Source organism: Nicotiana tabacum, chromosome 12 (assembly GCF_000715075.1).
Source record: "Nicotiana tabacum cultivar K326 chromosome 12, ASM71507v2, whole genome shotgun sequence".
NCBI classification, from domain to species: Eukaryota; Viridiplantae; Streptophyta; class Magnoliopsida; order Solanales; family Solanaceae; genus Nicotiana; species Nicotiana tabacum.
In genome coordinates, this window is record NC_134091.1 from 41,411,067 (window position 1) to 41,427,205 (window position 16,139).

General features: G+C 37.2%; 1 protein-coding gene and 1 pseudogene across 1 annotated transcript; one reads left to right on the plus strand and one right to left on the minus strand.

Annotated features, from left to right (window-relative positions):
- Positions 1-3,553: 3,553 nt before the first annotated feature.
- On the minus strand, positions 3,554-6,428 carry LOC107793590 (protein FRIGIDA-like). Its single transcript, XM_075226393.1, has one exon. The coding sequence runs from the start codon at positions 6,254-6,256 to the stop codon at positions 4,679-4,681; it is 1,578 nt and encodes a 525-aa protein (XP_075082494.1). The 5' UTR covers positions 6,257-6,428; the 3' UTR covers positions 3,554-4,678.
- A 5,366-nt stretch (positions 6,429-11,794) lies between these two features.
- On the plus strand, positions 11,795-13,533 carry LOC142167117 (uncharacterized; annotated as a pseudogene).
- Positions 13,534-16,139: the final 2,606 nt, after the last annotated feature.

Below are 16,139 nucleotides of genomic sequence, written 5' to 3' on the forward strand. Positions count from 1 at the left end.
CCAATGAATTTCACAACTGTGATCTGGGAAAGATGGAGTGTACACAGACTTTATCCTACCCTGTGCAAGTAGAGACGTTGTTTTTGATAGACCTTCAGCTCAGCACAATCACAACATTAAAGAAATGAATAAAGGTCCAATAATGGCCATCGACAAATATGATGTCCCCATAAATAATACAGACTTTAACCGTTCAAAGGATCGACTACATCACCATAATTGATTTTGTCCTTCTAAGAACATTTTCCTCACGAAATTGGTAGAAAGAGAAAGAGAAAGAGAGGGAAAGAAGTCTGGAATAAAGTACGGTGAAGCTAACCATTAATTTTTGAGTAACTAACCATTATGTTATATCCTCACGAGTGAATGAAGTATTTTCTTAACAAGTTAATGAACAAAGGGATGAATGATTTTTTTTTTTGCGTTGCAAGCATGAGAAAGTTAGATAAAAATGTTCTATAATATTGTACGCATTTTGTAGATGAATTTAAATCAATTTGTATATTGGACTTAACCTATAATGATAGAAACTAAGAGTCCACCACAGTAAAGAGACAGAAAGTAAATGACACACGATATTTACGTGAATTTTTTTTGCTCAAGGGATTTAAAACCACGACCTATCGGAGTAGGATTTCCAATTTCACTAAACCGAGCAATTTCAGGTTAGAACCTATTGCAATCTAGGAATTAACCTCTTAATCCCTCACCCCGTACAATAACTCTATTGTAAGCCCTTTGCAATAACTCTATTACAAAGCAAACAAACTTTGACTAACTCTAGTCAAGAAAACTAAAACAACAACGTTAAAATTCTATCCTACAAAAGCACTTCTCGAAAGTAGTGTAGGATTACAAGTAAATAACAAATGACAAAGACTCAACAAACCTAAGGACTTAAGACATCTTCAATATTGGGATCTGGTCCTTGAGTTTATAGCAACTTTGTTCTTGAGTGAACCTTGAGAGCAGTGGCGGTTAACACTTGAAAGAATGTGATTTTTAGATTTTCAAGTGTTAGGTCAAACCTTGTAACATGTTTTTATACGAGAGAGCATCTGAGAATAGATAAGAACATTTCATCTTTTAGTTTGGCCTCTAGTAAGCAGCTGCACAGCCGCTGCACTGTTGCCAGTTGGTACAATGAGACAACTTTTACAGTTATAGAGTTGATTGTACGATGACCGAGGAACTGATCACATTTGGTCCCTATCTGGTTCCTCGAGAATGTTTGACCAAGCATCAAAACACAACAAAGTAACATATCATATCAAGGCCAAAGGAACTGATCACAACCGGTTCCTATCTTATTTCTCGAGACTGTTTGGCAAATCATCAAAATACGAAATAGTATAACTTATCATATAAGCACGAGGAAGTGAATTGAAGATCTAAGTAGCTTTCGAGTCTTACTGAATAGCATTCCTCATAATTGTCAAAGTAGGAGATCGATATGGTGTCTGGCTAACTAGCACTCTGTTGTATCTTCCAAATCAGGATGTTGTAGAATGTGTGGCCAGTCAGTATTGAAATGCCAGATTTACTAGTTGTTGCTTCTGTTTGTTATATATCCGTACGTTTATTGAACTATAAGCTTTTAGAATATATGCAGAATTTGTAATTTCAAAAAGCTTTAGGGACCCTATGTCCTATCATTCAGTTACTATACATCACCATGCAGTCACCTAAAAAGTTTATAGTAATCTATAGCACAAAGTCGAGCCCACAAAACAGAAAAGTTATATTACCAAACGAAAGCCAAATTTTGATATGAGGCATATTCTCACAACATTGACAAAAGAAAAGAGAAGAGGGAAATAAAGGCACTCAAGACATTTAAACATAAGATCAAAATATTATCAAATCAATAACACAGACTTCATGCAGAGGTTGAGGAATATCACACCGGCGAAAGGTTATCAGATGCAAAACAAACATACCAAACACAGATACAGAGGTCGTCATTAGAAACTCAGGATATAGTTAAAAACAATTAAAAACAGAGCCAGTTCCATGACCATCTCCTTCACTTGTACGATTTGGCGTTATTCCTTTCCTATCTCTTTTTCTGCCTTTATTTTTTCCTGTCTTGTTTTTTCTTTTGTGGATTAGGGTGGGGGCGGCCAAGTGTAACAAGGTCACCTCCATTCTCGATTGCTATTGCGCTAGAGGGAGGTATCATAATAGAGTCAAAATTACGATTAGAGCCATATTAGAGTCAGCCTGAACAAAAGAATCCAATCAACTTCCTCCTGATTTGTTGGACTTATAGCGGGCCAACGAGTAGGGTTGTCAACGGTTCGGTTCGGCCGGTTATTTTATAAAATTTGTACCACACCAATTTTTTGGTTATTCTATTATGTATAATCAAACTTAGACTTTTAGAAACCGTACCAATCATGTCGGTTTCTCCTCGGTATCGGTACGATTCGGTAAATTTTCGATATTTTTTAAATATCATTTAAAAGTCACTAGTAGAAGCAGAATGCAATAACATACGTACTTTTATAAGACTTAACAAAATTCTCTAGATATTTTTACTATTTAAAGGGTGATAAATTAAGAAAACATGAAAGATGACTAGAGTATAGATCCATCAAGCGTAAAAGAAATTAAGCAAAGACAAAAAAAATATAAATCACACGAGTGGAAAGATATTAAGCAAGTTGGGACTTAAGAATAAAGTCTATATATAGAAGATTAAATATTCGAAAATATAAATTTAAATCATACAAAAGGAAACATATTCAATATATTGTAGTTTGCTACTCATAATCGCTAGAATACCTTGTGTTTTACTAGTGAATATGCTGAAAATAGTTTTGTTCAATAGGAGTAGTATAATATGTTTGGAAATTAGGATTTTGAGTTTAATTAGTTGTTGTCTTGTAACCGTTTTCATAATTCCAATGCTCAAGGAAAACCTTATATTAATGCTTTATTATTTTTAAACTTAATATATAAATATATTTTTCCCATGTAAATTTATTCGGTACGGTTCAGTAATTTTTTGGTTTACTTTCATAAAATAAAAAATATACCCTAATTATCGGTACGATTATAGATTTATATAAAAACCTACGGTTTTATTAAAAAAAACCTAAAAATCGGTTCGGTCAGTTTAGTCGGTTTTTAAATATCCATTGACACTCCTACCTACGAGCAAAGAGCAAAGAGCAAAGGAGGCTCAACTCCCCAATAATCTCATCTATTGGTGCATGTTGTTGTAGGAGCTTCACCATAATTGTATAGCACTATAGATGTGGATGATAGTTCTTTCTATTCTCCTTCTAGTTTCCTGTTGTAATTAGAAACTCAAGGGATTTTCACACGGTCACGTGCTAGCTGATAGCAACCCAGAGAACTTAATTTCATGAAATCCAGTCTCCAAGAGAATGTGTCTAATATGTAAATGTATGAAATGTCTTATATTTATGGCAATGCAAAGGAAACAATGTAATTTACATTTAGGAGGTTAATCCAGTGGACAGGATCATTAAATAGAAGAGAATCCAAACTACTTCCACAAGTCAACCAAATGGGAATCACATGAGAATGACAAGAAACTTTATTGGAAAATGATTCAAACATCTGAAGCAGTTCATTTTTTAAGTTAGCAAATTATAGAGAACAAGAGGAAAAGGCTTGCGATACCTGCTTCTATTATTGTTGATTCTGAAGATTCTATTATGGAGGTTTCTAATCTACTTATACACAAATTGCACATCCACATGCATGTACCTCATCATCAGCTGAACACTATATTAGGGAAAGCTGGAAATATTTTGACACTCTTCACGTGCTTTAATCTCTGAAATTACTAAATTAATGAGTACTTTACTAGGATTAGGGCATCTTTGCAGCAGACCAGCAATCCAATGTGTAAAAACATCATTCACAGCTGTCAAACCCAGCTCCAATATATTTGATAACTCGTTTTTTTTTTCTTGAAACGACATGAACCTCGTAGGACATTGTTAAAGACTCAAAACTATCTCTGCCAGTACATGGAGGATGAAGGATGAACAAGCGCAGTAGATGCAACAACATCAACTGCTCGTGGGCTACTGTTTCGGTATATTAAGTTGCTGGAACAGTATCAGCAAACTGATATGGTGGAGGTATGGTGTTTGGCAATCCCGTAGAGCCTCAAAAGTATGGTGGAGGCCTAAATGCATCACCAGTTATGGTGTTTGGCAAGCCCGTGGAGCCTCAAAAGTATGGTGGAGGCCTAAATGCATCACCGGTTATGGTGTTTGACAACCCCGTAGAGCCTCCAAAGTATGGTGGAGGCCTAAATGCATCACCGGTTATGGTGCTTGGTAACCCCACAGAGCCTTCTAAGTATGGCGGTGCCCTATTAACATCACCATGTATGGTACTGGGCAACCCCTTAGAGCTTTCCATGTATGGTGGAGGCCGATAAGCATCACCAAGTATGGTGTTTGGCAACCCCATAGAGCCTGAGCATTCCAAGTAGGATGATGGCCTATAAGCATAGCTGTGGGAGGGCAGTCTGTCATATACGGCTGCATCACCACGTGATCCATATAACTGACCAGCATGACTTCCCATTTGCCCGGTTGTACTATTAACTTGACTTCCTCCATGACCGCCAGCATATGAACGTCCTTGCATAACAACATCCGTGCCTGCTGATATACCTGCATGAATACCATCAGCACTTGCTGATATACCTGCTCCAGGTCCTGCCAGCGAGATTTTCATGAATCGAACCTGTAACAGGTCCATGCAATACCGAAGGGTACAGAGAATGACCATAAATGCGGTCAGCAGTCCCACCACCTTCTAACAAGGTGTTGTTGCTATCATCAACATGATTAGCAGCTCGACGTTGTGGTGGCAGACATGGATTTGAAAAATGTGAGTGCTTCACTTCTTTGTTGCCCAACCACTTAGCTTCATCAATTTTTCTCTTTCGTGCCACCTCTCGATCACTTTTCATCCTCTTCCTCAATTGAGCAATTTCTTTCTCCAAGCGTGTTATTTTTATTTCAAATTGCCACCCGGGGAGAAATTTCGAATGATCAATATTGTGACGTCCCAAACATTGGATGGCAGATCTCAAACCAGCCACGTACCTCCTTCTTACACCAATACTCTTAGCAACAACAACTGAATCTTGTGATCCCTTCATTTCTTCATACTTCTTAATTTTGTCCAATAATGACACTTCAGACTCTTGTAAAAATGATGTTAACAGTCTACGAGGGTTAAATCTCTCCTCAAGTCCAAAACAATAGACAAAATGAACGGCTTCAACTACCATATTTTGCTTCAACATACCCTCTATTATTTCTGGAATCTTTGCCATGAGAAAACTTGATCTCCTAAGGGAAGCAGAAATCATCTTGATGTAACTTTGGTGCAGCAAATCCTTGATATCTTTATTTGTAAATGCTTGTGGAATCCCGAAACACCCAATAAGCAACAGCAAACCCCGACATTCAATTTCTTGAGCCTGTAGTATACCTCCTCCTTTGAAATTCAACCTCTTAATCCATGCTAAAGCTGCTTGTTCTGCCTCTTCCTTCACCTCATTCTCAACTACGGACTCTCCCATCATATTCAAGAAGCACTCCAAAAGCAATACTTTAGCCTGCCTTTCAGGTGAGCCTTGGACATAAGTGTTGCTCCCTTGAGAATAAAAATCGCCGATGCATTCCAATATCAGCCTTGCAGGATTAGGCGAGAGTTTCAATGCCTTTGGAACTCTTCGTTTCACTGTTCTTATATTTGAGAGATGCCTTATCATGTACTTCTGCAGACCGTTACTGTTCATTGTTTCGCACAGGATTTCCACCTCTGAACGAGGAGGAAATTTCAGCTCTAAACGAAACGATTTTGGCCCTGAACGAGCAGGGGATTTCAGTTGCTCTTTCTCTTCCTCTTCCTCTTTCTCTTCAGAGGGGTCAAATGGTTCTGGCTCTGGGAATGGCGGTGTCGGCGGAGTGGTAGTAGTGGACTGTTCATTGTTTCGCGGCAGTAGTAGTAGCAGAGAGGAGTCGATTGAGGTTCGCATGGTATCAATGTGCCGTTGTAGCTCGCCGAAGCATCGCTGGAACCCGGAGAGCGCGTCGGAGAGTTTGCGCAGATTCGCAATGGGAATCATATGTGTAAAATGTGTTGGAGATTGTTGCAATTCTGACTGCTTCTGTTCTGCTTTGACTAATTGCGTGGCTAATGGTGGCGTAGCACTGCCGTCGGCAGCGGCGGAATCCGCCCTAGTATTCATCGGAGTAATAAGTGGAGAACGAGAAAATTTGATAATTGAGAAAAAGCATCGGAACGCCTGCTGGAGGAAAAGTAAAAATTTCCTGGAATAATACAATGCATACGAAGTACGAACATTTTACTAATTCAAAAATATAATTATTACCCCTCCTAATAACAGCAGATGTAATATAAGTGGGCACATACATTTCATCGTCAATTTCTAGCTTGCTCTATCATTTTTTAAAGGGCAAAGTTCAAAATATACACTTTAACTATATGAAATTGAGCATATTTGCCCTTCGTTAATATTTTAGCTCAAATATATCTTTACCGTCACATAGTTGGTACATATATGTCCTTAGAGTTACACAGTTAGCTCATATATGCCCTTTTCGAAACGGAATTCACCCAAACTAATTAGCTCTTTCGTTAATTGTATTAAAGTGTATTACAAACACGATTTTTTTTTTATTAATACTTTTTTTCTTTACCTTTCTCTTTTCTTTCTTCGTTTTTCTTTTCTTCTCTTTTTTTTTTTCTTTTTTCTTTCTCCCTTGTCCGTTTCCTCCATTACTGATGTCTTCTCCATTTTCGTCACCAATTTCACTTGACAAAACTCATAAATTTCAATTACTAAGAAAATTCTCCCATAAAGCAATCAAGTTCCAATTTTACTGGCCCTCTAAATAAACGAAATTAAATTATTCTAAAATTTATGGTTTAAACTTTAAAATAATAAAAACATCTCAACCTTTAACAATACTCAAAAGACCAAAATATTTAAATTATTTTCAGAAAGATAATTTAATAATTAAAAGCCTAGAGTTCAAGTTGTGGTGTTATAAATTTGAGTTGTTAGTCTTTTTTCATCTTTTTTTAGCTGGATATTTTTTTTATTAACTACGTAAATTAGGGGTGTACATGAAACGGGTTGGTTCATTTTTTATCAAAACCAAACCAAACCATTATATCGGTTTGGATTGTTCGATTTGGATTTTTTGAGTTTTTTATTACATAAATATTATTTCAATCTTACTTTGTTAAATTTTTAGAACTAAATATATGTTCCGTAAAAATTAAAAAATTGACAAACATATGATCTATAAAAATATTCTTATGGGGAGAATTTTCTTGGTAATTGGAATTCATGAGTTTTGTCAAGTAAAAATGGTGACGAAAATAGAGAAGACATGAATAATGGAGGAAATCGGACAAGGGAGAAAGAAAAGAGAAAAAAAAAAGAGAAGAAAAGAAAAAAGAAGAAAGAAAAGAGAAAGGTAAAGAAAAAAAAGTACTAGTAAAAAGAAAATAATATTTGTAATGCAATTTAATACAATTAACGAAAGAGTTAATTAGTTTGGTGGATTCTGTTTCGAAAAGAGTATATATGGGTCAACTGTGTAACTCTAAGGGCATATATGGACCAACTATGTGACGGTAATGGCATATTTGAGCTAAAGTATTAACGAAGGGCAAATGTGCTTAATTTCGTATAGTACAAGGGCATATTTGGACCTTTTCCGTTTTTTAAAAATAATTATGCGAGAAGAAATTACTTAATATTTTTTTTTTCATCAGATGAATTTTGAATTTGAAGCTCATGATTTTCAAATCACAAAGCTTTAATGGTACTGTTTAAAACAAAGCAGAAGTACAAGAACCAAATTAAAAAAATAAGCATAAATAGAGTTTAAAAAAGTGTACCTTTTCTGTAGACCTGCTCTTGTCTAATATTGGCAAAAACAAAAAATAGTAGTAATATTGTTGAGCAAAAATCATTTATAGCCGTTCGGTAAAAATTAATGACAACTGATAGCCATAAAATAAGACATACAATTTATAGTCCAAAACCAATTATAAGGGCTAGCAAGTAAAATCTAAAAAATCAACGGAGACTTTGACTCCTCAATGCAATCTTCTTTTACACTTAATATTAGTAGTCAAAATATTTAAAATCCCACCAAATGACCCCAAAAATCTTTCAAACCTAGTGAAATCCCCCGCAAAATTCACCATTTCAGCCCAAAATTCCATTAAACTCAACCGCCTTCTCCATAACCAACAAAATTCCCTTTTTTATCCTTTACTAAAAAAATTAAATTTTTAGTGATCCAATCTAGAAAAATATAATATTGCATAAGCAAAAATACCCATGATATAAGAAGAGGAAGAAGGTGATTTATAGGTTTTACACGTACTATATATATTATACACTAATATAAAGTGTATATGCACTTTTTATACATCGTCGAACAATATATATATTATTATACACTTTATATACAAAATATATACAAAATTATATGAACATTGCATTTGTATAAAAAGTGTATATGTATTATATCAGTGTACATACACTTTTCATATAAATGTACGTACATAATATATACACATTACATATAATATTTTCAACACTCACTATAGTCACCGTAATCTTTCACGTCCAATTTTGTATAATACGTGTATAATAAATGTATCATTAGTGTATAATATATACACATTGATTATACACTATATTATTATACACTAATTACACAGTGTAGAAATAAAGGAGCGCTGGCGATAATGGAGGATACCAAACTTGGCCAGAAAAAGCTTTTCTCCGACAACGGCTATTTTATTTTCCATTTCTCATCTTCTTGCAAAAGTCATTCGAAAAATTATCATGCAATACTATATCTGAAAGTGGACAGAAAGCGAAGAAAGCGGCAACCGCCGCCAAACTTTTGCCAGAAATTACTTAAAGAAGATAGATATTTCTGTATCTAAGTAAAAGAGGAGGAGATCGCAAAGAAAAAAGAGAAAATTAAAAAAAAAGTGTGTTGGTGTTGCTATAGGAGAAGAAAAGAAAAAAAGAAAAAAAGGAGGGAGTGAAGAAGGGAAAGATTGAAGATCGGAGAAGATGAGAAGAGAGAGAGAGAGAGAGAGAGGAGAAGCAGGCGGTTGAAAGAGAGTGAAAGTGTATTGAAAATAGTGGCTATAACTTATCAATAAATTGGGCCTAAAGGCTATTTCGGGTCAATGGGAGAAAACATGAGCTAATAAAATTTTGAAGGGCTATAGAGAGCAATTTTCTCAATGTTGTTTAGGTTTATGATATCATTAGTCTTAGAGCCCGTTTGGACATAAGAAAATTTTCACTTTTTCGTTTTTTTTTAACTTTTTTCCGAAATCAGTGTTTGGCCATAAATTTTCAAATTTTCACTTATGAATTTTGAAATTTTTCGAAAATTTGAAAAACTCCAAAAGGCTATTTTTCAAAATTTTCACTGAGATCACTCACAAAACTTCAAAAACAACCCAAAATTATATTCATGTCAAAACACAACTCTAGTTTTCAAATACCATTTTCACTTGAAAAAAAAAATTCGTTTTTTTCCGGAATTTTACAATTCTTATGTCCAAACGCCCACTTAGTTTCTCCATAATTTGGTAACACTAGTTACTAACGTGCAACAATGAGAAGCTGTAAAATGACTTGAACACTTATAGCCTAATTTTTAAGAATTGTTTTGTCAAAAAAAATGGGTATCAAAACCAGTTTTGCGTTTAACTGTTTTTTAAAAAGCGATTGGAACAAAATCCGTTTCTTGTTTGAATAAAGAGCAAAGTTGAGAGAAAGGTTTGGTTCTCCAAATTATTGGACCTTAACACAAAATTCGACTTAGTCAGGGGAGCTTAATTATTCTTTTACTTAACTAGATCGGCATGGCCCGGCATTTCATCAACTTTTGGTTCTCCAAGGTTTGACTCTCTCTCTCTCCCTCTCTTTGTGCTATGAAGGGGAAAAAGGAGTGGAAAATTCTCAGATATCCCAGCAGCTTGCAGTGTCAAGATTAAATGTCCAACACTGTCCACAATATAATGGTGCATGTGTTGGTTAACTTTTGTTTTAATTTTACATCTGAATTCTGACCTACGCGGAAGAGCAAGAGGATGCATATGAAGGTTTTTCTTTTTTTTTTTGAGACCGTATACATAGATGTCATGCATACACAAAGAACCTGGAATTCACATAACAAGCAAATCCAGAAAAGAAAAGAAAAAAGGTATCAAACCCGAAGGATTAAACAACACAAATGAACACTGTGGGACGGCAAACTTGAGCCGAGGGCAAAGAAGTGCATATTTCTAAGGTATGCAACTGGAGCGAAAGGTTACAGGTTGTGGTGCACAAAACAGAGGACCTCAGGGTTAATTATCAATAGGGATGTGACATTCAATGAATCTGTCTCACTGGACAATCAGAGGGAGAAAGCAATAGCAGAAACAAATCATGGTGTCAGTGACCGCATAGAGCTAGAAATTGAATTTCCACTAGCTCAACAAAGTAGTTCAGAAATAGAGGAAGTGGAGGTGCAAAATATTGATCAAGATGATAATGTTAATGCACATATGCAACATCAACCATATAGCATTGCAACAAGCAGAGAGAAGAGAGTGATCAACCGACCGCACAGGTTTGCAAACGTAGTTGGTGAAAATCTTCTCGGATATACAAATTCTTTGAGATTTGCTTTGTCAATTGCAGAGACCGTTGATGTGCTTGAGCGTAATAGCTATTCAGAAGCTATTTTGGGTGCAGAAGCAGATCGATGGATTGGTGCTATAGTTGAAGAGATTGGGTCTCTTAACAAGTTTAGGCAATGCCTAGACTTGAGTGATGTGTGCAGTAATGGGTAGAGCCCTTGCGAGGGCTGAGGGCAACTCAGAGAGATGTTGTTCTTGTTGATGAAGAGAAGTCAAGTCAAGGGGAAGATCTATTATTTACGGCTTGAATTATTTTCTTGTATTTTAAGAAAATTCATAATCCTTATCGGTTTGGAAAACCCATTGTTCTAATAAATTTAAAAAAGGAAAACTTATGGTCCTTGTCAGATTGAGAAAACCATGTGAGTTTGACCCAAAGCAGATAATATCACACCATGTTAAAAGTATATGTGGGTTGGTTGAGCCTAACATCTGGTACAGAGCCCAAGTTTGGCGAGACGAGTATGGCGAAGGCAGAGTGATGGTGAGGGGTTCAATTTGCTTTACCGATACGAGCTTGGGGACGCGCACATAAGAAGAAGCTAGTTTCGGGCTTCAGTTGCCATAATACTCTGACGATGTGAGTGGCACACAGTGAATCTCATAGGAGACCCGTGGGTCGTGATGGGCCACGTGGAACCTAGTTCGATGGAGAGATTGTTGGGTGTGCGAATAAAGTCCCACGTTGGTAGCTGAAAAGATTAGGAGCCTACATATAAGGTGTAGAGATCTCTTAATGGTGTAAGGATTTTTGGAAAAAATAAGACGGACTTGGCCCAAAGCGGATAATATCACACCATTATTAAAGGATAACAATTGATATCCTTCAGTTTAGGAGTTTGTTATTAGCTTCCTATTTTCTAGGTTTAGGATTTTGTTAGTTTCCTGTATTCTAGTGTATCCTACTGCACAGAGTCTTATCACATAGTTTGTTCCACCTTTAATTTATTTCCGTTTGTATCTGCTCTATATAAAGAGCCTATTGTTCATGAATAAAATCATCTTTCCTCTTGTGCATTTTAAAACTTCATATGGTGGGGAGTTCTTGGAGGTAAGCAATCTCCACTTCCAACCAAGAGGTTGTGAGTTCGAGTCACCCCAAGAGCATGGTGGAGAGTTCTTGGAGGGAAGGATGCCGAGGGTCTATTGGAAACAGCCTCTCTACTTCATGGTAGGGGTAAGGTCTGCGTACACACTACCCTCCTCAGACCCCACTAGTGGGATTATACTGGATTGTTGTTGTTGTTGTTGTTGTTTATATGGTATCAAGAGCATTCTTTCTCCTCACAGAGTTCTAAGCTTTTTGTTACCCACCCACCCACCACAAATGGCACACTCAGTTACCAATTTTGATGCAATAAGCACCATCTCTATTGTTCAATTCAACCTGGTTACCCAACTTCCGATCAAACTTGCTGGCAGCCATAACTCCTTCCTCTGGAAGGCACAAGTGTCCATGCTCATGAGAGGACACAATCTCTATGACAATCTAGATGGGACTATCCCTTCTCCTGTCCAGACCACAACCACAAACAACCAGACAATTGCCAACCCCGATTACGTTAATTGGTTTCGTCAGGACCAGTTGATCCAAAACACTATTTTAGCGTCAGTTGATCCAACTCTTGCTGCCACTGTAGCTGTTGCAGCCACTGCCAAAGCGGCATGAGATTCCCTCCATACTGCTTATGCCAAAAATTCTCAAACTCGCGTATTCAGCTTGCGAGATCGCCTTGCTCGTCTCACCAAAGAGAACCTTCCTGTCACGGACTATCTCAATCAAGTCCGTTCTCACTGCGATGAACTTGCAACTGCAGGAGCACCTGTCACCAACATTGAACTCATTGTCAAGATTCTCACTGGGCTTGGACCAGAATATCGAGAAATCTCAGCAGCAATTCGAGCACATGACACACCTATCTCGTATGAAGAACTATTTGAAAAGCTTATTGACCATAAGCTTTTTCTCAAACACAATGCTCTGCCTCACACTTCCACCACAATCACTGCGGTTGTTGCTCAAAAGACCAGCTCTCAAACAAGGACCAACAACAACAGGCGTCAAAATAACAACCAGCAGCATCGTTCTCAGCCATGGCGCAATCATCGTGCCAATCAGCAAGACAGCAACTTAGTGTGCCAGTTATGTGACCGCATTGGACTACAAACATTAATGACTACAATGGTCCAGAAGAGATTGCTATGGGAAATGGTAACACCATACCAATTTCTCACACTGGTAACACTGATTTATATGCAGCTAATTCTCGCTTTCAGTTATCTAATATCCTTTGCTCTCCTTCAATTGCCAACAACTTAATTTCAGTTTCCCAATTTTGCCGTGACAATAAAACATCCATTGAATTCTTTCCATTCTCTTATCTTGTGAAGGATCTGAGTACGGGGGAGCAGCTAGTTCAAAGACGGAGTAGAGGACGACTTTATGAATGGCCGCTAGACAACCCTTCTTCTCAACCGCAATGCAATGTGGCTATGCCTTTAGATTTGTGGCATCAGCGTTTGGGGCATCCAACACGCCATAATTTAGATATATTTTTGAATTTTTTTTTTCATTCCAGTTATGAAAGACTCTTTCGATTTGTAATTCATGCCAATCAAATAAAAGCCACATGCAATCTTTTTCGACAAGTTCTTTGCAGAGTCAAAGGCCGCTATAAATTATTTATAGTGATTTATGTGGGCCTTCACCAGTTTTGTCTATTGATAGAAAAAAATATTATGTTTTATTCGTCGATCAATTTTTAAAGTACATGTGGCTCCAAACAATACAGATCAAAAATGAGGTTTTACATGTTTTCAAAACACTACATCCTTTGCTTGAACGTCGGTTTCAAACAAAAATACTACTACCTCCGTTCCAGTTTATGTGAACCTATTTCTTTTTTGGTCCGTTCTAAAAAGAATGACCCCTTTCTAAATTTGAAAACAAATTTGCTTAAACTTACAATTCTATCCTTAATGAGAAGTTTTTATAACCACACAAATGCTCTGGGCCCTTTTTTGAATTGTTTAGGACCACAAATTCCATAAGTCTTCATTTTTTCTTAAACTCTGTGCCCAGTCAAACAGGTTCACATAAATTGGAATGGAGGGAGTATCTTTTTACACAGATGGAGGTGAATTTCAAAGCTTAACTTCATATTTAAAATCACAAGGCATCGAACACCTAATTTCCCCACCTTATACTCCACAAAGAGTTGCTCTGGTAGAACGACGTCATCGCCATGTCGTCGAGACTGCCAAAACTCTAATGCACCAAGCTTCATTACCAGCCACATTTTGGAGTTTTGCATGTCATCAAGCTGTTTTTCTCATTAACAGAATGATAACTCCAATTTTGAAAGACAAGTCTCCATATGAGATTTTATTTCAAGAATCACCAAATTATGAAAACATCAAAAAATTTGGTTGTTTATGTTATCCGTGGCTAAAATCGTATTCACAAAATAAGCTTGATTCAAAATCAAAGCCCTATGTTTATTTGGGATTTTCAAATAAATATTATTGCCATCAATGCTTTGACCCAACCACTTCCAAAGTTTATCTTTCGAGAGATGTAGTATTTGTTGAAAATAATTATCCTTTTGCCAATATTTTTTCTAATTATAAAAATCTGAATTTAAAAATTATTTGGGATGACGTATCTTCACTAAAAGGCACACAGAGAGAGATCCCAACAGAGTCGCATTGTTTTGAACTACCTTTGTCGTTGTCTACGTGTATACAAAAGTCCTGCTTTGTTCCTTCTCCAGCAGCGTCACAGAGCTCAGGTAATTCTCTTCCTTATCCCAACAATCCAACTAGCACCTCTGATTATTCCTCCCCTACTCAACCCATCCTCCATCCTCATGCGGCAAAAAGTAAACCACCCATTATCCAAACCTATAGCCGTCGGATCTCTAAAGTTACCACATATGTCCAAGCCCCTCAACCACAGCCACCCATAGAATCCCAACCCCAACACGTTCTTTCTCCTCCATCGCAACCAAAACTAGCCACCCTTCCTCATCCCATGGTTACCCGATCAAAAATAAATAGCCTGAAACCCAAGACTTTTCTTGCCAAAACCAACCTCTCACCACCAATCCCCGCTCCTACCGTCAAGCACAACTATATCCCCATTGGAAAGAAGCGATGAAAGCAGAATATGATGCTCTAATAAGAAATCAGACGTGGGATTTGGTTCCCAGTGATCCCTCTCGGAATGTTGTAGATTGTAAGTGGTTGTTTAGAGTTAAACATAAACCCGATGGAAGCATTGACAGGTATAAGGCTCGCCTAGTAGCCAAAGGTTTCACGCAAAGGCCTTAGTTGGATTATCATTCAACATTCAGCCCCGTTGTCAAGCCCGTAATAGTCTGTTTGGCCCTTGCAATTGCTGGCCAACGCTCATGTCCTATTCATCAGTTGGATGTCAATAATGCCTTCTTACAAGGCAGACTTGAAGAAAAAGTGCACATGAAACAACCTCCTGGTTTCGAGTCCTCTGAACATTCAACATATGTTTGCAAGCTAAAAAAAACAATATACAGACTTAAGCAGGCTCCTAGGGCGTGGTACACCGAGCTCACCAACTATTTGACAAGTATTGGGTTTGTTAAATCCAAATCTGACTCATCTTTGTTTATCCTTCACATTTTAGAGGTTACTGTCTACATTCTCATATATGTTGATGACATAATTATTACGAGTAATATTGGAAGAAGTGTCAGGTCCATCATTGATACTCTTTCTCAATGATTCTCTCTAAAAGATCTTGGGCTCTTGCATTATTTTTTGGGTGTTGAAGTAATATCAACGCCAACTGCCATATATTTGTCTCAACACAAAGATGTCATGGATCTTCAGGATGAATTGCATATGGCTGAATGCAAGGGTGTCCCAACACCGATGACATCAACCTGCTCCTTCGCTGATTCTGAAGCCGATTCTGCTGTTGACATTTCACTTTACAGAAAAATCATTGGTAAGCTTCACTACCTATCCTTCACTAGGCCTGACATCGGGTTTGCTATTAGCAAGTTGTCTCAGTTTATGCATTATCCAAAAGTGTCTCACTGGAAAGCTATCAAACGTTTGTTGCGCTACCTGAAACACACCAGCACAATGGGAGTTAAGCTATGTCGACAACCAACAGATCGTTTACTTGTTTATTCTGACTCTGATTGGGCTGGAAATCCACAAGACAGAACATCAACAACAGGTTATGTTGTCTACCTTGGAAACTCACCAATCTCTTGGTCTTCCAAAAAGCAAAGGTTTGTTTTACGCTCATCCACGGAAGCTGAGTACCGAGTTGTTGCTGCTGTTGTTTCTGAAGTTAATTGGCTCACGAATTTGCTCCATGAGCT

Coding starts and splice junctions, on each gene's coding strand:
- LOC107793590 (XM_075226393.1), bottom strand. CDS start 6,256: ATGAATACTAGGGCGGATTCCGCCGCTGCCGACGGCAGTGCTACGCCA.